The following is a 23,233-nucleotide window of genomic DNA, read 5'->3' as shown; positions in this document are numbered from 1 at the left end:
GCCACACTATTTAAATTTTAAATTTATTTAATTTAAATGTACAGTACATTACATTGGGCCTACACTCTTATCCAGGGCAGCTTACATTTTTATCTCATTATACACCTGAGCAGGTGAGGGTTAAGGGCCTTTCTCAAGGGCCCTACAGTAGCAACTTGATCATGGTGTGGTGTGTGAACCTGGGATGTTCCGATCAGTAGTTAATGCTTTAACCATTGAACTGAGGTCTTTCCCCATTAAGTGTACTATGGTCATTATTTTCTATAGTTCCACATTTGTTTAAAAAAAATGCATGTGAATGTGCCGGATTCATGTGAAAATGAGAGCACAGCCTAAAAAGAATCAATAAAATACTAATACACACACACACACACACACAGTGCATTTTTTACATTAAAATTGACTTTTATGCCTAGTTTAATATTCTGCATTGTAACCAGATACAGATAACCAGTCTTATCCTTTAAGAGACTTGTCTGTTTCTGCTTCGTGTACATTGTTAAAGCAGGAGAGACACAATAGATCTGCTGCTGGTCTCACCTTTCTGCACTAGATTTACCCTGATTACCTGAGCAGAGGCACTTCCTAGGACATTGCCCACTATTGGTGACCTAGATCCAGGGTGCTTAAAGAAACATAGCCAAATGGCTAAAATGAAGGATTGTCCTGATTGGTCATCTTCCAGATGAGGTTACTTGGGGGTGTTTAATAACTTTTTGCTTACTTTTAATGAAATGTAATGGAATTGAAATTTCCCTTTTAAAACATTCTTTTGCTTCATGAACAGGCCTTATCTGTGTCTGGAAAAACATCGGCTAAATGATTTGCATTGGCCAGGCAGTTCGCATCAACCCTAACAAAAATTTGAATAGAAGCCTTGTAAACCTTTGCTCCTATTTTTCAGAGCTATGAACCTATGATCCTAAGGATGGCATAACATTTATAATTCCACTTTATCTAAGACTGCTTCCATAATAATCCGGCACCTAACGTAACCTTATTTTAGTTAACTGTGACTGACTCAAGATGACTTTTCATTATTCCTACTTTGTAAGCCTGAAACAGCTTTAGGAGATAAGGGACAATCTTCTGTCTTTCCAGGGAAAGTGGGCTGATGGCACTGTTTCATAACAGAGATCAAATCTAGGACCGAGCTTATGAGTTACAACAACATAGTAAGATTTATCCAAAGTAGTATCATCTCAAACCGAGAATGCCAGCACATGCTACTCAATTACCAACCGAATATTCTTTACAGAAGGTTTTTAACGAAGAGAAAATCTCCCCATCGGTGAAACATGATAAATCACAAATCACAGGGTAATGCAGCCATATGCTGATATGACACATCTCATAGTTGTGTGTAATTATGCAGCTAATGCCTTTTGAAAGACTGATTTGCATGCTGTGTCTCTAAATGAATTAAACAAAATGTAGCGCATATGTTACTTTATTGCTGGCCTCGCAATGAGTCAAGGAAATTCAAGAGGACAACTATACACTCTCACTGGCCACATTATTAGGCACACCTGTTCAACTGCTCGTTAATAAAAAATATCTAATCAGCCATTTACATGGCACAAACTCAATGCATTTACGCATTTACTGAAGTTCAAACTGGCTATCAGGATGAAGAAGAATGCTGATTGAAGTGACTTTGAACGTGACATACTGTAGTTGTTGGTATCCGACCAGCTGATTTAAGTATTTCTTAAACTTTCTGATCTGCTGGGACTTTCATGCACAACCATCCCTAGGGTTTACAGAGAATGACCTGATAAAGAGAAAATATCCCATGAGCGACAGTTCTCTAGGCTACAGTACATGTCTTGTTGATGCCAGAGGTCAGAGGAGAGTGGCCAGACTGATTCGATTCAAATATTCAAATAACATCTTGTTATTACCATTAATGGGCATCTCTAAATGCACAGGACATTGAACCTTGAAGGAGACAGCAGCAGAAGACCACACATGGTGCCACTCATATCAGCTAATAACAGGAAACTAAGGCTACACCAAAATTAAACAATAGAAGAGTGTAAAAACATTGCCTGGTGTGAAGAGTCTCGATTTCTGCTGTGACATTTGGATGGTAATTTCAGAATTTGGCATAAGTAACATGGCATGGATCCATCCTGCATTATACCAACAGTTCAAGAGTTGTGGTGGTGCAAGGATGTGGGGGTATTTTCTTGGGCGACTTAGATTTCTTAGGCGCCTTATACACTTTGGGTGCCTTAGTTCCAACTGAACAAAACATGAGTATTGTTGCTGACCATGCCCATCTCCTTATGATCACAGGGTAATGTGCCATGTCACAAAGCTAATATCATCTTATACTGGTTTCATGAACATGATAATGAGTTTATTGTACAAAAATGGTTTTCACAGTCACCACATCTCAATCCAACAGAGCACCTTTGAGAAGTGGTGGAATGAAAGAATCATATTATGGATGTGCAGCCGAAAAATCTGCAGCAACTGCACCATGCTATCATGCCAATATGGATCAATATCTCATAGTATGTTTCATGTAACTTGTTACATATACAGTGTGGCAAAAACATGAAGGCAAAACTGAAGGCAAAATAAGGTCCAACCCAGTACTAACAAGGCGTACATAACGAACCTGCGGCGAGTGTATATGGCTTAGTGGTCAGAACTGTCACACCTTTAGGGTTGTGGTCAAATATTACCCCTGGTCCTGTATGTGTGGAGTTTGCATGTCATCACTCTAGTCCTAATTTCCAAATTGCCCATAGTGTGTGTGCTTGTGCCCTGCGATGGGTCTGCACTGCATTCAGGGTGTACCCCGCTTTGTGCCTGGGATTCCCTGGGATATCCCCATGCGAATTGTAAGTGCACGAGTGAAAACGATATGTCCTTGCGGCAATGGATTAAGAAACAGATTCTTTTGTAAATTAATTGAAAACAGTTGAAATGTGATGAGGCTAGTTGTAATATCACCAGAAACATGCTAGTGTGGAATTAATTAAATAATCTATTTCAGTAATGTTTCATCCCAAAATCACACTGCATGAGGCTGAAATACAGCGTTTATCACCCCATTTACACATATTTGGTACACAAATACTGTTTTAACCTCCACCTGCCTAGTTTTGTGAAGATCCCACGTGTGCCACTAAAACAGTTCTGACCCATCAAGACATGGTCTCCACAAGACCTCTGGAGGAGATCCTTTAAGTGCTATAAGTTGAGAGGTGGGGCCTCAATGGATCAGACTTGGTTGTCCAGCACATCCCACAGAAGCTTGATGAAATTGAGATATTTTTTGTTAAAATGAAAGTCAGCACCTTTAACTCTTTACGTTCTTTAAACCATTCCTGAAAATAACTGCAGTGTGTCAGGCTGCATGATCCTGCTGAAGCGGTTTTTATGTTAAGTCTGATTGCTGTACAGTATGTGCAGATGCTGAAGTATCTTTCCAGGAATAATAAAAACTGGCCAGAAGAACATATAAATAAGCAGTGATCATTTTCCACCACAAGCATTAAGTAATAAGAATACTGTTGTTTCGTTCATTTCAAATTAAGGAGAGATTAAAGATGTTAAATGGTATTCTCATATACACACACACACATATATATATATATATATATATATATATATATATATATATATATATATATATATATATATTATTATTATTACTGTATTTCAGGTTAAAGGCCACATACATGTCTGCAACAACAATGATAAACCCCTTAAACTGTGATTTCACAAAATTTTGTTTGGTATGATCATATGAACATTAATGGTATTGGTTTCCTGGTGGCTAAATATTAGGAAATTACACAAAGTCTACCTAGTTCACGCCACGATTTTCAACATTATTGTTGAAACTACATCATTACAATCAATTGATAGAGAGGATATAAAAAAAAAGTTTATGTGTAAGCCTTCTTTACGCTAAATTGTACTTTTGCAGTCATCAACCAAATACACTCCCTGTTCGGTAATTGGAGAGTGAATTAAAGATGAGAAATTGAAAAAACGTAGGATTGGATAACAAAGTTTTGTCTGAAAATAACTCCAGCGCATCAAAATTAATTTATACCACTTCAGCGCTGTTATTTTAGGGTTGCGAATATTAAGTAATCCCAGTAAGAACATTCAGTTTACCTTTTTCTAATTAATGTATATTGGTGCAGGTGTTTGTTTACATTGAGCTTATTAGTAGCTTATTTGAAGGTAGACTTCTAAATCTGATACATAACTGTTCATAACATAGATTTTACTCAACATTTCGATTCCAACTTATGGTTCAGGTTAAACTTCAGGCAGATATCTAAGCACTGCAAAAGTTTCATTAAAATTAGTCCAGCCAGTTTTGTGTGATGCTATGACAAAATCTGGCTGGACAGACAGACAGAAAATTTTCTGAGACCGGTTTCGGGTCCTCATATAAAATGTAAAGATATAACTGAAAGAGTAAGTTTGTGACCAATGTACACATAAAACCTTTTTTAAAATTATTTATATAAATGGTATAAGCAGTGGTGTTAGGTACTGTGTGTGTGTGTGTGTGTGTGTTGTGTACAGTAAATATCAGTTATTGAAAATCATTTGTCATTCACCAGGAGAATTAGAGACCTAGGGAAGAGAATTTTCTGTTCAAGTCTTTTATGTTCCTCCTGCTGGCTCGATATCTCAAAGATGCCGCAGATTAGGTTGTGATGGGTCATCTCTCTTTTTGGATTGAGTTTTACTGATGGATTCCACTGTCTCCCCTGTCCAAAGCACATTTCGTTCTACCATTATAATAAATGATTTAGAAAAAACTCACACACACCCACCACTCAGAACCAAGGAATTAGAATATCACTATGTAATAAATGGCTGCCATTGATGCTTGGGCTAGTATGTTCATTCTAACATCTACAGTACTGTTGAATCTTCTTTTCATTAATTGAACTTAATAAATAGTTTTCCATCATAAAAAAAAAGTTTTATCATGAAAAAATTATGTAATACCTGTTCAGCATGCAGAAATAAAAATGCTCTCCTGATCATCAGTGTGTCACCTTCAAATGCTCAAGGTACAGTAAGCAACATCAGAGGCCGCACTTTACGGGAGATACAGGACGAGATGAAATTAGAGACCTAACATGACACTGGCTACAGGGTTTGCATTGTGACTGGCCATTTAATGCCACTGGCTCATGTTAGTTCAAACACATTGTAATCCTACCTGATATGTGTGTGTGTGTGTGTGTGTGTGTGTGTGTGTGTGCTCTTTGAGCTGTACATTAAATGAATCACTGTTTGACATGTTTTGCCTGACAAATAACGCTTAAGCAGTGGGATTCTTTCCAGCAAGGATCCTGGGCCTTGATGCTGGTTTAAGTGAGGACACTGATGTCTTGATATAGCGGCTCTAAGCCTGGCATCTGGAGAGCAGATTAGAAAAGCAGAGCTCTTTCATATGGGCAGCTGTACGAGGCCAGATACTGCAGTGGGCTTTATCACCTCCGTTTTCATGAACCACATGTCAGGGCACATTGAAATGGCCCCGGCTGAAATCTTTAATCAGAAGGTGATGGAATACCTATTTATGACCATGATTCATTTCTTAGGTTAATTCATATGCACAGCACAATTACAGTGATCCATTAAAATCTCACCTGACATGCAAGCTTTCTGCCTCACTCAAATATTTCATCATCCTCACAATGTTATCTTCACCGCAAACCGCGAGTGCTCAAACGCTATTATGTACAGTACAGTACAGTACAGTACATATCTATTCCTACGGATAAAAATAGCAGCATTAATGTTTGCCCTTTATGAGCCGGAAAATTGTGAAAAGGTCTGGTTTAGCATGTAGGCACAACAGTTTTGATTACAATTCTCGAGAGAACCGAGTAGCAGCAACATCCAAGTTATATGATACTACTGTAGTTCATACACACTAGCATGTTTCTAGTGACACACATGGGTTTTCCAGTGTGTAGTGTGTCATCCCCTCTACAGTATGTGCACAGCATGTACGAATTTAGAAAGCACATTGGCCTTCTTCCACATATCGACTCGAACGTATGGCGTTACGAAGCAACTTTCTAATCTTAGGAACTGTGCCTGTTCTCAGTGATGAAACTGAGTCGGACATTTCCCCACACTCTGCTCTTCACTTTATTTTTAGTTTGCTCACATCAGTGTCAGTGCCATCCACTCCATCACGCCCTAAATGACAGATGTGCGCAGCTTGATGTGTTCTTTTCATCAGAGCGCATTGTTCTAAGAAAGTGAAAAAGAGACGAAGTGCTTGATAGCAATCAGTCTTCGAGAGAGACAGGGAAGAGGGGAATATACTTTCAAAGAGGTTAAGTATAGCAGTAGCCTGAGCTGTGATTTATTTATTTATTTTTTTCGGCATGAAGGGAGCACTTCTATAGTCAGACTGTAAAAGCTAATCACTTTATATAAAGACTTCATCATGCAAAGCTTTTTGGTAAAAATTTGTCTTGGTGGCTGTTTAGGAGTAAGTGTGCTCTGTTCAAGATTAGAAAAGCACTGTGGCCGTGATTGCACAAAGTCTTTAAAAGACCTCGGCAATCACACCATCAGTGATCACGCCCAAAACAAAGCCACCAGTCCACACACTGTAGATAATGTAAATGTATTCTGAACTCTTCTGAACCACTGATTGAACATGAATCTCTCTTCTGAAGAAGTGTGAAGAAGTATTATTAGTTTCACTTTTACGTCCTTCAGTGTACTCGAATTGATGTGAAATCTGAATAAGGATTAGCTGATTTAAGAAACCTGGTCATTTGGCTTGGTGTGAGGAAGTCACATGTCCAACTGAAGAGGTTAATAAGGAAGCATTGGACAATTTTAAATCAAATTCCATTTAATTAAGTAATTTCCTTAGTTGTTTTCTTTGCTTGACGCAGGCCAATAATTTGACCGTTCTGAAAACACAGTACTGTATTTTTTACAACCATAGGACCATCTTCTGACATAGTTGTATAAGAAATGAGAAGCTTCTTAATGCATCAGTTAAAAATATGTAGCCAGCTGAAACTTATTGATCACTGAAATGATTAATAAAAAATCCTTGAATGGTTAAAGGTCCAACATTTTGACTGGTAGGGTGTATGATGGAAAGAGTGGAGTGTGTTTATTACTGTATCTCGCAAATGCATAGAAAATAAACAGCAACTAAACTTTGCAAATCAGTGTAAAAGCGGGTGGGTGAAAAACAGAACCTTCCATTAAACTTAATGAGGCAATTAAACTTTTAGCTTTGTTGGTAAAGTTGTCCGTTCCTGTTTTGTTCTTTTTAATTAAATGAAAAATGTCAGAGTCATCTAAAATTGTTAGGTAATTCAGTGTTGGTGTGACTACAGGGATTTTCTGCAGAATGAATAAATGATAGAGTGGAATAGTGTTGTTTTTCTCTGGATGCGGCCGACCGTGTCGAACAGCACGAATCCTTGACAGGGCCACGTTCATGACTGACCTTTTCCCATCAGCTGCTCTGGCTATGAAACAAGACAACGGAGCCTGTGGGTAGGATGTAATTGACGTGCTAGTTTCCAGAGGAGATGTCATGACGGCTAGCTTGAATTCACAAGACAAAATAATTACAACAAAAAGTCTTAGATCTATTTTTGTATGTTAAAAAAAGTGTCTTGAATATTAAGGTATACTAGACTGGTAGTTTTGCTGTTAATTCTGTCATTACAATTTTAGATATCATTGTATATTCATTAAGTACAACTACAGCTCATGTGTCAGCATCATGGCCTTTTCTGTAAATGGTAACATTCAGTTCTTTTCATTTAGCAGGAAACTATGTTTATCCTGACCTTTTCTCTCAGCTCTTTTTTACACAATTTCTTCCACTCGAGAAATAATAATGTGCATTTCTGCCTGCAAGCGCCCACTTTTCCTCTACGCTGCCTCTGCTTGTCGGCAAATAGAGCCCTGTTCTCGAAAGTATTATTTCCTGTTGATGACTGTTCTTTATGTCGAGAGCTTCTGTATTCTTTCTACAGTCATTCACATTTCTATAAGTATACAGCCATGGCCAAAAGTTGTGATTGAGCACACTCCCTATCATCAGTCCTGCATCATGCCAGCAGTGAAGCATACTGAGACCATTCATGTGGGGGGTTGCTTCTTACCCAAGGGAGTGGGCTTATTCACATTTTTGTCTAAGAACACAGCCATGAATAAGGAATGGTACGAAAACATTCTCCGAGTCACCAACAATGCCTTTTCCAGCATGGTAGAGCACCTTACCATAAGGCAAAAGTAATAACTACAGTAAGTGGCTCATGGAACAAAACATTCTAAATTTTGGGTTCATGGCCAATAAACTCCCCAGTTGAGGGCATTGTGGTTAGTTCTCAGGAGGCAGGTGGACAAACAAAAACCAACAAATTCGAACAAACTCCAAGCATTGCTTATGCAAGAATGGGCCGCCATGAGTCAGGATGTGACCCAGAAGTTGATTGACAGGATGCCAGGGTGAATTGCAGAGGTCTTGAAAAAGTAGGGTCAACACTGCAAATATTGACTCTTTGCATAAACTTAATGTAATTGTCAATAAAAGCCTTTGACATTTATGAAATGTTTATGATTATACTTCAGTATACCATAGTGACATCTAACAAAAATGATCTACGTACAGTACAGGCCAAAAGTTTGGATACAACTTCACTCATTCAATGTGTTTTCTTTATTTTCATGAACATTTAAATTGGTAGATTCCCACTGAAGGCATCAAAACTATGAATGAACACATGTCGAGTTATAGACTTTACCAAAAACGTGAAATAACTGAAAACATGTTTTATATTCTAGTTTCTTCAAAATAGCCACCCTTTGCTCTGATTACTGCTTTGCACACTCTTGGCATTCTCTTGATGAGCTTCAAGAGGTAATCACCTGAAATGGTTTCCAACAGTCTTGAAGGAGTTCCCAGAGGTGTTTAGCACTTGTTGGCCCCTTTGCCTTCACTCTGCGGTCCAGCTCACCCTAAACCATCTCGATTGGGTTCAGGTCCGGTGACTGTGTAGACCTTTTTTTGTTAAGTACATAACTCTACATGTGTTTATTCATAGTTTTGATGCCTTCAGTAAGAATCTACTAATGTAAATGGTCATGAAAATAAAGAAAAACCCATTGACAGATAGATAAGAAGGTGTGTCCAAACTTTTGGCCTGTACTGTTAAAACACTGAAGCAGCAGACTTTGTGAAAATGTATATTTGTGTCATTCTCAAAACCTTTGGCCATGGCTATACAACATGGTCTAAGTGTGTATTTTTAAAACCTTTAGCGATAACACGTTTGCAATTTTTGGCACCATGGCACAGCAGGTAGTGTTCGGGTCTCAAAACTTCAGTACCTGGTGTTCGGTCCAAAGATTATGTAACTGCCTTTGTTTTGCTTATTCTCTTTATATTCATGAGGATTTTATCTATTTTCCTCTGACCTCCCCGAAACTTGCAAGTACAGTAGGTGAACCGGATACTCAAAATAGCCTCTATGGGTGAATGACTGAGGCGTCATGTAGAGTGTATTTGTGCTGCAGAAGAAAAAAAAAAGAAGAAGAGAGAACACTGAATATTAAAATAAAAGAATTGAGTCTGTGAAATCATTTTACAGTCAGAATTACTAACAAAAGAAGGATTCCTTTTTCCAGAAGGTAACTGGTTTAAAAATGTGAGACTAATTCAGTGCAAACAATATCCAGTCTATCTATAGTGTATATATAACTTCTCTCTCAGATTGTGAAAAAATAGTATGCTATGACTCTCAGGTCGAGATTTATAGAGGTGTCTGGGTTAATCTGCTGAGAGTGCATGTTTGCAGAATAAGTGGGTCTTGCCAGACAAACAGGCTGCTTCAGCAGGTGGAATTCCACAGGGATGGCTACATTTTAGAGCATCTCCAACTACAAGCTGATGCACCAAGACGGTGGGGTTCGAGAAACAAGTTCCATCTCTGCTGCTGTTATGTACTGGATACCATCTTGTGCAATATTCATATGCATCTTTCAACAATACCCATCGCCATTTTTTTTTACAAGTTCGTCAAGTTTTATCGCTCCCTCAGAAAAACACATGTACACATCCACATCCCCAAAAAACATGCACTTGCAGGTGTTCAGGCTTCGGTTCATTGGTAATTTGAATGACTCCCCATGACTGATATCAGAACAGCTGACTGAGTGCCTCGGCACTCGCTATGCTTTCAGAGTGGATGCGTGTGATTCAGGAAGTAGCATGCATTAGAGGCCAGTAAGACATGGCTCACTTTGTCAGACCAAAAATAGATGTGCTCACTGTCGTCTACCACGTCGGAAAACAGAGCATCCTCCGTGGCCTCAATAGCACCTCCATTTGTTTTCTGTCTGCCTTCATGCTGAACGTTCAGGATGGTTAGTGCTGTGGCGGTGGAATTGCTACCGGCTGTGAGTCATTGTGTTTCCGTCATTGCCTCTGTGAAGGGAGGTCAGATAAGATGAATGGGAAGCCTTGCTGAAACAGCCTAGAGGAGTTACTGCTTTTTTCCCCTTTCGCTATGTATCTAACTGAATATACTGTACATTTCACAGGAACACTTTAATTCCAGGTACATTACTGTCACATCACAAAATTATTTCTTCCCTTCATGAAATGCTATTCAATCATTATAGCCTTAAAGCTAGCATATCTTTATATTTAATTCCTTTAGGAACTATTGGTTAATGTCTTTTGACTGATGCCATTTTAGTTTTAATAGTCCCTGTAGAAGTGGCCCCCTGGAAAAGAACTGATCTGCAGGACCTGATCATATGGGATCATCAAGAAAGTAATAAATATGCATCCCTAAATAGAGAACATTGCGGATACACTCTCTGAATGATTCCCATCATTAAGATCATTCGCAATAGTGTTGTGGTTGCTTACTGTACTTTAATATTTATAATGCTTGTGAATACAAGCAGTACACATTTGTGGACACACAATTCCCCATTCCCCAATCTACTTAACACAGATAGAAGGTCAGCAGACATCGTACATCCTCAGAGAGGCTGCAAAAGGGAGCAGGTGATCAGCAATTCACACCTCTGAAAGTAAAAGCCCAAAACAGCTCTGTTTTTAGCTCTTCGGCATAAAAAAGCATGCATGTCTGAGAATGACAAGTATAAACGCAAGTGAAGTTACCACTGTCATCTGTCTCAAAGAAGCAGATGTTGCTACAAGCAATCCCGACCGTAAACTAAATACAAACTGTCAGGGAAAAGAGAAGAGTGTTTGAAATATCTTGAAAACGAATTGCCTGCATTGATGACACCCTGCTGATGCTCAACGACCGCAGGCTCATTTCATGCAATTATACTCATATCATCTTACAATAATTATCTGGTTCACTGGTATCAAGATTCCCAGGCTCCTCATCATGGCCTCTTTTTTTCCTTTCTAACATTACATAACAAAGCTTCGAGACCAATTATTTGTTTGTGTCACAAATAAGCCTGTAAAATTAATTAGCAAAATCAGAACAGCCTTTGTTTGTGTTTTCTGTCTGATCTCTGTGGAGCAGTTAAAGAAAAAAAGCCTCGCTTCAACAGAGTGAGAAAAAAAATGACAAATAGAAATATGAGGAAATTAAATAATTACTTCTATGATACGTCCATAATGCTTTTATCTTGGTTGGCCTGAAAAAGTTTCAAACCATTGGAATGCATTCCTTTTATATGCATGTTTGTTGGCTTTGTATGGTCTCACGTCTCCTCTCCACACATTTATTATGTAGCTAATGAGTTTCGTTTATGGAAAATTTGATGTGTTGGATGACCTTTTTATCAAAATAAATAGATGACATGAATATGTAAAATAAAAAATAAAAAATCAATATAAATAAAAGAAACATTAGAGTTTTGTCTGTACATTGGTCAGAACTCGCTCTTTCGATGATATCTTTACGTTTCATACATTTCAGGATACTTAGATATCTGCCTGAAGTTTAACCTGCACCATAAGTAAAATCAAAATGTTGAGTACAAGCAATGTTACTGAAGTTATGTGCCCCCAACAGATATTAACTAGAAAACCTAAACGGTATATTTTTAATGGGTTAATTTCATATTTAGTTATACATGGTATAAGAGCTGGAGTCATTTTACGACAAAACTCATTTCTCATCGGACTGCTTTCTCATTGAGAGATGATTTAAAGCTTAGGAATGGAACAATTCAAACTGTGTGGGACTCAACATCAAATCCTGAAGCTGTGTAATTGCTGCTATTTTCTAATCAGTTTTCAAATTTGGCAAGTTTGGTATATTTTGAAACCGAAGGCTAATATCCGTAGTTGGAAAATCTAATTTTGGGAAATAAACGTGATGTACCAGAAAATTGGTGTGAAACTACTACTCTAAAAACTGGGTGTGGTTAAATAAGTGTTTTTAGTAGCAGATCTATTGTGTGGATATGAATATTATGCTGTAATGAAAACTGTTTACTGATAGAGCGCTAAATCTTCTAGCCCATCTGTTTTACAGATGTTTTATAGGTTCATTCATTTTATTTACTCTCCCTGGCCTGATTTATGAAGTAATAACACTTTATTAAGTAATGACTTGTTAAAGTAAACTTATTATAAAAGCACAGTGATTAATTAATTCTCCTTACAACAGCATTCGAAGCTGATATGTTTCATCTGTTCGGATTATTGTCATTAGTCAAAAGTAATAACATGAAGTGCACATTAACCTCTTGATTGTTTTATTTATAACCAGAAACTGATTGTTAATAGTTAAGCCTTAAAGGTAAATGTTGTCATCCTTCTTTTGTCTTTGCTGCTTTTCCAGACTTTTTTTTAAGTAAGGAATTTTATTTAGTTGAACACACCTGTAAAACATTCTGAGAGAGAGAAGAAACAGAGTTTATCATTTATTAAGGGTGAAAAGGTTCAAACTTTTCCGGGTATGTGTTACTCATTTCACATCGGACTGCTTTCTCATTGAAAGATAATTCGAAATCGGATTTGCGTTAATACTGAAGCTCAGGAATGGAACAATTCAAACTGTCTGTGACTCAACATCAAATCCTGAAGCTGTGAGTGCTGCTATTTTCTAATAGGTTTTCCAATTTGAAGTTAAGTTTGGTACACTGTGAGACTGAATGGTAATAACCGTAGCTTGTATTGCAGTAGGAAAATCTTCGGCCTAGTAATTTTGAGAAACAAACCAGAGAATTGGTGTAAAAAAGGCAGTTTCATCTGAGTATTATATTAGCATAGCGGTAACTACTCTAAAAATTCACTGAGTGGGGTAAATAAGGGGATCGGCAGCAGCAGATCTGAATATGAATATGAATGTTATATTGTAATGATATGCTCAATTTCAAACTGTTTACTGATATAAAAGTTAAAAGGCAACTGATATGGAGCTAAATCTTCTTGCCTATCTGTTTCCTATATATTTAAATTTCCAATGTTGATTTAATACTTTCAGAATTCAATAGATTTCAACTGGTCCTATCTAAATACTGTAGACTCTGGGTGTTAATTCAAAGCTGTGCAATGTGGACAGCAGCTAATTTGCATTTTAAAACTACAGACACTGAAAAAGCATGTTTGCTTTTTGAACAGGGGATTCAATTAATGGTGGTATTTTAACTATAACATTCATTGAAAGTGCATTTAAGGTTTAAATACGAGAGCTTTAATACATATGGATAGGAATCCAATCAAATTCTGCATGCTAAAACTATCCAATATGTCTGAATGGAGACCTCTGACCTAATGTTCTGTAGCCGAATATAGAACTGCCATAATGTAAATGAAGACACTTAACTTTGACTAAATGAACACCAAGCCAAACGTCAATCTGTCGCTCAACATTCAGTGCCTGAACACGTTCCAGATGAGTGTGAAAGGCTCAATGAACTGCTGTGCTGTTACAGGGCATTACACTTTGATCTGGGAGACTTCTTGGATAAAGATGTGCCACTTTGTAGAGCACTACTGAAGCTGGTGGAAATGAAAGCAAGACTCAGCAAGCCCATTTTAGCCCAATTATGAGTACAGCCTTGGGGGAGCACAGTTCTGTTCTTCTGTTATAAACTCCTATGTATCTAATAAAACCTAGGCCTACTGCCTATATGGTTATCCTTAGCCAGATATAAAACCCAACTACTGTCACCTTTAATTAGCTGCCATAGTGATGAGTGTTTAAACAGAATAAGCTTGCATGGATAATGATTTTTGTTAACAATATGCTTTTTATTTAGATTTTTTTAAATAAAAAATTATTGTCACTATGCCACAAAAACATTGGCCAGCTGACTAGCTACAGTATACTGTAAATGCTTATACCTAACTAAATTTAGGGCAACATGCCACAAATTAAAACGCAGAGAGATCTTTACTGTCATACATATTGATCCTTTAATCTCGCCATGTAAGGTTTATTTCATATACTCGAAATGTGAATATACATAAATCACGCACATAACTGGAAATATTTGATATATATATTGATAAATATAAAAGAGTTTTTATTATAAATCAATGTATTTTTTCTCAAATTAAATGAGTTTGAATTATTTTTATACCAGTTTTATGGTATCATGCCCATCATGAATAGTGCCCAGTGTTTTGATCTGGGGTTGCTTCAGTTGGTCAGGTCTGGGCTCAGCAGAATTAGGTGGCAATAAAATGAAGTCAGCTGGTGACCTAAATGGCCAGGTTATCACATCAGTGGAGTTTTTTTGGAAAAGACTATACAGAGTAACTTGATCTTGGCCATAAGTTAATGCAATTCTTGACGGAAATCCAGCTGTGACATTGCATAAAAGTGTCACAACCATGCCACAGCTAATGCACACTGTAATCAAAGCTGAAGGCAGCTAATTAAATATTAGATTGTACAACATTTCTTTCAACCTGTATATACTGTACATGATTAAAAAAACTCACTTTTTAGATTTTGTCTTACATACACTTGAAGATCACTTGTTCATTAATTAATGAATTCATTCATTACATTTTCTTTAGCTATCATAATCAGGATTGCGCTGATCCAAAGTCTGTCCTTAGAACACTCAGCATGAGGCAGGGATACCCCTTTATGGGCACCATGCAAACAGACACACACTTATTTACAGGTGAAAAGAAGTGAAAATTGCAGACTCGGCGAGGAAGCAACGCTATCTGATAATCATATTTCTGTCAACTGTGTACTGAAATAAAAAAAAACTGGTTTTCATATTTATTATATATTTATTATATTACAGGACATCTCTAACACTCCTAACTAAGGCACCATATCTCATTCAGTCTCTTTGTCAAGAAATTGAATAAGATCGAAATTTCATAGCACAAGCTTTTTTTTTTTTCCTCCAGAGACTTTGAACGCTCAGCCTTGTTTTACACCTGCTTGTTCCTTTTCTCCTGCGAAATCTCTCCTGAGCTATCCTTGCATTTCATCTTCACAGGTAAGTGGCCACAAGAGAAGTGACATACTTGACCTAATCAGCTTTTGCAGGATATTAAAAAATAAACGTTTCCCACTACAGAAGAGCAGTTTTCATAATAGTGAGTCAGCATTTCAAAAGCTTCCAGTGAGAGGGGAACACACCGAGATGAGTGCACTAATGGTCTCCTTGAGTCAGCACTGTAATTATACTCGCTAGCAGACAGCACACCTTGAGTGAGACAGATGGTCTGCTGATTTTAGTCTTTGAAAAGCTGTCATCTATCTCTCTTTATTGAAGAATTCTCCGCAGGCTTGGTTATTGAAACTTTAGAAAGCAATGCAGCATTTTACTACGCGTCAGCAGTGTTATCTAAACACTCAAGAAATGCATGTCTAGCTCGGAGGCTAATGCAACTTATGAGCGAAGGAAGCTTTGAAAGGGGAGAAATCAGTCAGCATTGTACTATGCTAAAAATGGCTTGCAGTTTTTTAAGATAATGATCAGTACATAGCTAAAGCCTGAAGTGTAAGGAACTGAAAACCTACAAACTTCTCTCATTCATTCTTTTTTTTCACTTTAAGTTTCAGGGGACTCAGGGCAGAAGGCAAGACACACCCTGAATGGGTGAATGTCCATAGCAGGGTACAAGCACTATGGGCCTAATATGTCTAATCTGCATGTTTTTGAAATGTAAGAGGAGATCGAAGTACCCAGAGCATGGGGAGAACATGGAATCTCAACACAAATCGAACCCTCGTCCCTGCAGGTGTGGGGACGCAGTGCTACCCACTATGCTACCGTGCCACCAATCACATAACTTAAATATAAATAAAATACTTAAATCTATATAATATATTTGCACTGTTAAACAAATTAAATTGGCTTGCTACATGATAGCTGACAAGAGTATTAGCCCATTTGTTTAGGTTGATTTATTAGAAGCATTATTAACATTCATATCCAGAAGAAAAAAAAAACTTATTAAGCCTCTTTCTCTCTAGAGGGAACTTAAAAAGGTCACAAGGCTCATCTTTCACAAATCAATAGCCCTAGTAACTGTGGGGTCTAACACTGTATCCTGCAAAGCCATTCACATACTGTACACATCAGTCACATTCACTCCCACACCTAAAACGGCATGACATTTCTCAAGTGTGTTATAAGGTGTCTCTCGAGGTTTCATTGTGTGAGCGCTCCAGATGGGCCGCTATGCTTCTCCCCAACATGTGACACACGCTCCATCACTTTCATAGTGAAGTGCAGTTTAAGGCAACAAGACAGAGCCCTTGCTGGGTTATCAAAGAGAAAGTGCACTACAACACCACAACACTCCCTCATTAAAGCACAAGAGGACTAAATAGGCCCAAAACTACTGCATCTCTAGCACTTCATCTTTTAGAGACAAAAACTTTGCTTGACTACAAAGTGATTACACTTTCAGTATCTACAGTATGGGAATGCAACATGATCTTGCACAAAGATAATCTTTAGATATTATAACTTCCAAACATAATATCTTTACACTCAGATTGACTTAATGTTTAGTTATATGAGATAAATATATGGCCATGGAAATGTACGCATGATACTTTTATAGAAAAAAAAAAACACCATTAAGCAGGAATACTGGCAGAAAATCCACACTGTAGTAGAAACATAACAGGAATAATACCAAAGGTGTCACTGCTCAAATTCAGGAATGGATGATTACTCCTGTTGTTAAAAAGAAATACTAAAAACAGGCTCACAGAAAATAAAAATGTCTGCTGGAGAGAAAAATTTCATGCTGTTGTGGCTGAGATGTGGTTAGAAAAAATAATTATTTTGTCCTAAACCATAAATATATTACATCAAAACAATGTGGAAATGTTTGTTTAATCTTGTCTAGGCTATCCTTTCGGAGTAAAATTACCATAAGAAATTTTACCCTGGTCTAGATACCATGATATGGGGCAGGGTCGGTGACCCTGGTTCAAGCCAGGACACAAGTGCTCAGATACAATCGGGCGTTGACCTGGCAACCCGTACCTGTAAATAACTGCCCCAGAAACTGAGGATGTACAGTATATCCGTCGCCCAATGTGCCGGGTGGCACATGGACGAAAACATGGGAGTCCAAAGGTCTCTGTATCTTGGTATATACTGTAATACCATGCTATTTGACAGCATCATAGTTTGTACTTGCTGATATACTGTAGTTCCCCACTATGGTACATGGTTCGACAGTACCATGGTACGTATATGCCCTGGTACAACCAGGGCTGTAGTGGAGGCAAAACGCACATAATCCACGTTTCTACATTTTACAAATAGTGTTTCTCCCCCTCTAGTTAGTATTAATGCAACTTTAAAATTTGCTACAGTTGGTCCTAGACTGGCTTCTATTATTCTATTCTGCTTATTTATATTGTTTTGCTATATCAAACCACAGTGTATATTGCTCTGCTTAATCGGCATCTGTGGTACTGCTACTGTCTACTGTATCCAATTACATCGTTTGACAACAAGGATATATGATCAATTTTAAAGCATAGAAATGGCAAGCCTCCTCCTGCCAACGCCGGCATAAGACTTCAAACACAAAGTAAATAAAAACAACAACAACAACAACAACAACTGCGTGGTTAAAAGCATTATATTATTTTATATTATTATATTGCTAACCTGGTAATGATATCATTTATAGTTTTTTATAATAAATTTTCTGTCTCTTGGAAAATATTATGGATTGTTCAATTCTTTGAATGGTGGCTGATGTTATTCCAAACTGCCTTGCATTGCTTTATACTCTTAATAGTTATAAATAAACTTCATAAACCTCAGCTATGTTTATTAAGTGCATGCTTTTGTACTAGTACATACTACGAGTATGTACTAACATATCCAACATGGTATGTACTAACATATGTAATATGATATATTATGGACAAACAAACATGCCATATTTGACATCTGCTGAATTTTGTTAGCCAAAAAGTACCATGGTGATTATTAAAGTATTGTGATAGACACCACAGAACTGCCACGGTACCCACTGAAGTGTCATAGTGCCTACCTTAGGATTACGTCCTCCGGTGTGTACCATGTTTTAAGTTAACACAGTAAACTATAGTCCATACCCGTACTATAGTAAAGTCTGTACTATAGGAAAGGGTTTAGTGGACAAAGACGTCTAAAACCTTAGTAGTTATAGAAAAAGCCAGCAGATTTCTGAGCTATGCAAAAAAAAAAAAAAGTCAAAATTTCACCATGTAAAGGGTTTTCCCAGGCTTCCCCGAACAAATCAGCTTGCCACTTAATAAAGCTTGCTTCAGATACATGTCAGGCATTTTAAGCAGATGAACTGATATCAAGATCCATAAAGATTATGCACATTCAACAATGCAGGAAAACATACTGAGTTTCACAAGATGTTTCAGACAGCATTGAGCATAGCAGCGTTGCCAGGAGTGAGATGGAAAGATCACTGCTGCAGATAACTGCGTTCAGATCACTCATGATTACTGCACTGAATTTTCTTAGAGGACTCAAGGCACCAGAAATCATAATCGCCTAAAACCCGACCACCATATCACTCCCACAAGCTATAATGATCGAAGTAATTGCCATTGCTTCTGAAGTGATTGGTTTTGTAGCTCTTTTATTCAATACATCTGGTATGCTTGTATGCGGACCACAAAAAAGAAGCACATAGAGACCAGACTCATTCTCTGTCTCATAAAACCGGATTAGATTTCTAGTGATGTGAAGGACCTTGTTCCAGTAAAAGATTATAATTGACAGGGCTGTTGTGTTGTATTGCATTTTATTAAGCATAAACAGATACATGCCTGGTATGTGTCACTAAAATAGTATTAATTAATCTTATTATGTTGTAGTTACAAAGAGAACTTCTAACATGACAAGAGAAACTCAGTGGTGAGGGAGCCAGTGGGTAATATTGATTTCCAATGCCTACTGGTGTGTTAGGTGAAGTGGATGTTTATTACTGTGGACTGTGTATCTGTCACAGCGGTTGTAGTAAGCAGAGATCAGTTTCTAGGATTTTCCAATGAGGCTGCAAGAATGCAATAACTACAACTCCTTCTCCTCAGCCCAGAGCTCAGCCTTGTGAAGATTGCACAATTTTCTATTGAATAATTTTGGAATCCATTAATCATAATGGATGCATGATTAGTGTAGCAGGGATTACATAGACACAAAATCCTGTTACAGTAATACACAGTGGTAGTATTGTTTAGTTGGAAGTAGTGGTAAATTTGTATGCATACAGTATGTCATGTGCCAGTTGAGAAGCATCAAACCCCAAAATCAGACTTAAAAGAAGTCCAACCGCATGTGGGCTGTAGCCACAAACCCTATATGACACAACCCTCCCATTTTATCCGGGCTTGGGATCGGCACTGCATCCAGTAGCTGGGACTTGGGCCCTGGCTGGGAATCAAACCCGGGTCTTTCACATGGTACGTGAGAAACCTACCACTGAGCCACCAGTCCCCAGCCAATCAGGAGAGAGTAAGAGTGTAAACAAACAGGAGTGAGAGAGATCTAAACTTAAAGAGGAAAAATAGATAATCAATTTCTTTGTTCTCTAATTTTGGTTGATCTACGGAACTCATGGTAACCTGTTTGTGACTAATAGAATAACAGTTATTGAGTTTTATATTTTTTATGTGGTTTAAATGCCTAATCTGTATTTTGAACCTCTAGCATGGAGCATGATCTGGCTTGCACCATGCTTTTTTAAAAAAGCAGGAGAAAAAAAAAGCACATATTAGATACCAAAATATCCGAATAACACAGGTTAAACACAGACCAGGGAACAATAAACATTGCGTCTCCAGCTGGACACAAATAAACACTGTGAAGGTAATTCAACACTGTAGGTGTTTGTTCAAACCCATGGGTGATAATTCAGCACTGGAGAATTTGTGGGCACAGTCATTACACCATTTTTCATAATAAATACTTGCTTAAGATACATCTAATATAATTAACCCTCAATATTATAATATCATATGCTAAGCTAAAATAGAGTCTAAAACCCTCTAAAATGCATTCAAATATTTGAAGCAGGCAAGTACAATAGAACAGGGTTAAATATATATTAGATATTAAGATCCAGCATCTTAACAAAATGCATACAAAATGATTAATCTGTATAATGTTTTAGAAATCAACTTCTAAAACTATTTACATAATCTACAGCACAAATGCTGAAATAACACAGCATACATTGCTTAACTAAAACAGTATTCATTTGTGTCCAATTAGATATAGGTGTTAATTCATTACCTTAAGAGTAAATCCAACACCATACATAATATATAAATGTGGCATTTTTATTGTGTAAGTGTAAGAAGGAGTTGCTGATTATGCTATTTATGTCAGCGTGCAAGCTTATGTATGAACAATAGTGGACTTAAACACATTTCCCGTTATATTGAACTTCCAGTCTTATAGCACACACATATACCAGGGACTGATTTAAAGTCTTATTATTTGAGATCACCCAAATGAGGATGGGTTCCCTGTCGAGTCTGGCTCATCTCAAGGTTTCTTCCTACTGTCATCTCAGATAGTTTTTTCCTCACCACCGTCACCCGGCTTGCTCATCAGGGACAAACTGATAACTATAATTGATATATATTTCCATAATTTTTAATTGTGTAAAACTGATTTGCGACCAATGGCCCTTGTTAAAATGCTGTACAAACAGGATTTAATTAAATTGAATTCAATTGATTTGATTTTAAATGTTTAGCCTGATTTTGCTGCCAATCTTCTAAAATAAAAGGCAGTAAGTCATTTAAATAGATTGCACTTAAGAATGGGACTAATCACTGATTAGCTTATACAGTAGGAAATAGCCCAGACAGAATTGTGTTCATGGACCCTCACAAGCCGAGCTCAGTCCTGCTGGAGTCCAGCACAAATTGCTCCAACACACACTAGCACATACTAAACCTGGCCATTTCCTGGGGATTCGAATCATTTGCTTAGAGCTGAGAAATTACGCTTGATGATGCTAGGCTCTGGACATTTGACTTTCAGTGACCATTGGCGTTCAGATGGACACAAATACAAATTAAAGTTCTGAATTTAACATGATAAAACAGCACAACTTATCAAATCACTTTTATTACATTGTCTTGTGTTGTCCAAATCTGGTTTTGTGATTTTCCTACTCGAACACCACTGAATCAAGTTAGTTACTGTAGATCACTTTGTCAATTTCCCAGTCTCAGAAATAAGGTAGTCTACTTTTTGTTTTTTTTATTATAACAATAACATTACATAACAATCGTTATTATAATCCATCAAGGGTGGATTATTTTTACCTTTAGTGCCTATCTTTCTTAATTTAGTATACTTTAAAAAAAGTACATAATTAGACAATAAGGACCACTGATGTTCATTAATTTTTCATTACACTCACAGTGTAAAGGGGCCTGGAACCTGTCCGGTTCCAGGGGAGACCCTAGATGGGATGCCAACCCAATACAGGGCACAAGCACACACCCCACAGGCAAACTGTGAGCACTGATCAACCGACACGGTGTTTGTACTGTGGGGTGGAAACTGGAGTAAGTGGCAGAAATCCATAATGCAAGTCTATGCAAGGCCACACAGACTGGAGGTGAGATTTGAGCCTCGAACCCGGAAGGCACGCATATAATGTATTTATTATTTTTATCTAGTCAACACCACATGCACCTTCCCAGGTAAAAGAGGTGCAAAGGATGTATTCTTCATGTTCCAGCTCAGCCATAAAGAACAGTACCAGTTGGTAACATTTATTATTGCATAGAACAGGACTTATTGGAGCAACTTTTTCCTCTCTACAGTTCACGCAAGAAAACACGCTGATCATGCAGAATGATTATCAACCCGCTCAGCAGCTTCGAAGTGTTTCAAAGGATTTTTAAAGTCTAACGTGCTAAAGATCAGCCGCTTACCTGCAGGTGCCCCTGGTACATATTGAGCTGAGAGTTATCAATGCGAGGTTTCCCCGACTATCAGTGCAAGTCAGTTCAACCCCAAAGACAGCATGTGTCGCCTGGGAAATAAGCCAAGTGTTGACAAACTAATGGAACAGAACACCTCTAAAGAAGTGCTTATAATACACATAAAAAAAAGGAGAATGTCAGGATGAAACGTTCTTCTGATGTTTCTTCGCAAAGATCAAAGTGAGCTTCAAGTCCCGCTCTTCAGTCTCTTATCCAACTCGCCGTGAAGCTCCGCTCAGCTGTCCCGATGCGTGTGTGTCTGCCTGAAGAAGCATTGTCTCTCCTCTCCCGCTGCTCTCTCCTCTAGTAGTTGCTGTTAACGCTTGCGAGCTTTATTCAACTGCTCCCTGCTCATCCTCCTTCACAACACTTGCCCTACCCATCCGCGTTTAGGCGGAGCTCCTACACTCCCATGCAAAAATCTTCACATGCAGCACTCACGACGGGCTGGACCTTAATCAGCCCGACACCTGGTTGCCAGATAAAAGCAACCTGGAATATATACTTTTAATGGATGTTTCCGGTGTTGCAGCGCATCTGGATTCTATCGACTTATAACATGAGGTGAAAATGCACCCTGGATCAGAAGGTAGTCCACGGCATGAAACGACATGGCACTCTCTCTCTCTCTCTCTCTCTCTCTCTCTCACACACACACACATAATCATTCATACCTAAGGGAAATCAAGACTTACCAGTCAAACTTCTGGCAGGCGTTTTGAACGTTTTGTGAGACAAGAGAAAGCTCAAGAACCCCAAGCAAGGATAGGTGCTACTCC

At 37.9% G+C, this 23,233-nt stretch overlaps 1 protein-coding gene across 4 annotated transcripts in view; it reads right to left on the bottom strand.

Annotated features, from left to right (window-relative positions):
• The window catches only part of pex5la (peroxisomal biogenesis factor 5-like a), an 84,811-nt gene extending 62,078 nt beyond the window's left edge, over window positions 1-22,733 (bottom strand). For all 4 annotated transcript variants that reach the window (XM_053497586.1, XM_053497588.1, XM_053497587.1 and 1 more), the window contains exon 1: window positions 22,404-22,733. In XM_053497586.1, the coding sequence (XP_053353561.1) occupies window positions 22,404-22,424 (21 nt within the window). In that variant the 5' untranslated portion in view covers window positions 22,425-22,733. The remainder of the gene's footprint in view (window positions 1-22,403) is intronic.
• Between the last annotated feature and the right edge of the window lie 500 nt (window positions 22,734-23,233).

This window comes from Clarias gariepinus, chromosome 6 (genome assembly GCF_024256425.1).
Source record: "Clarias gariepinus isolate MV-2021 ecotype Netherlands chromosome 6, CGAR_prim_01v2, whole genome shotgun sequence".
Classification (NCBI taxonomy): Eukaryota; Metazoa; Chordata; class Actinopteri; order Siluriformes; family Clariidae; genus Clarias; species Clarias gariepinus.
The sequence above is the reverse complement of the archived record's forward strand: the minus strand, read 5'-3'. Positions and strand labels throughout refer to the sequence as shown.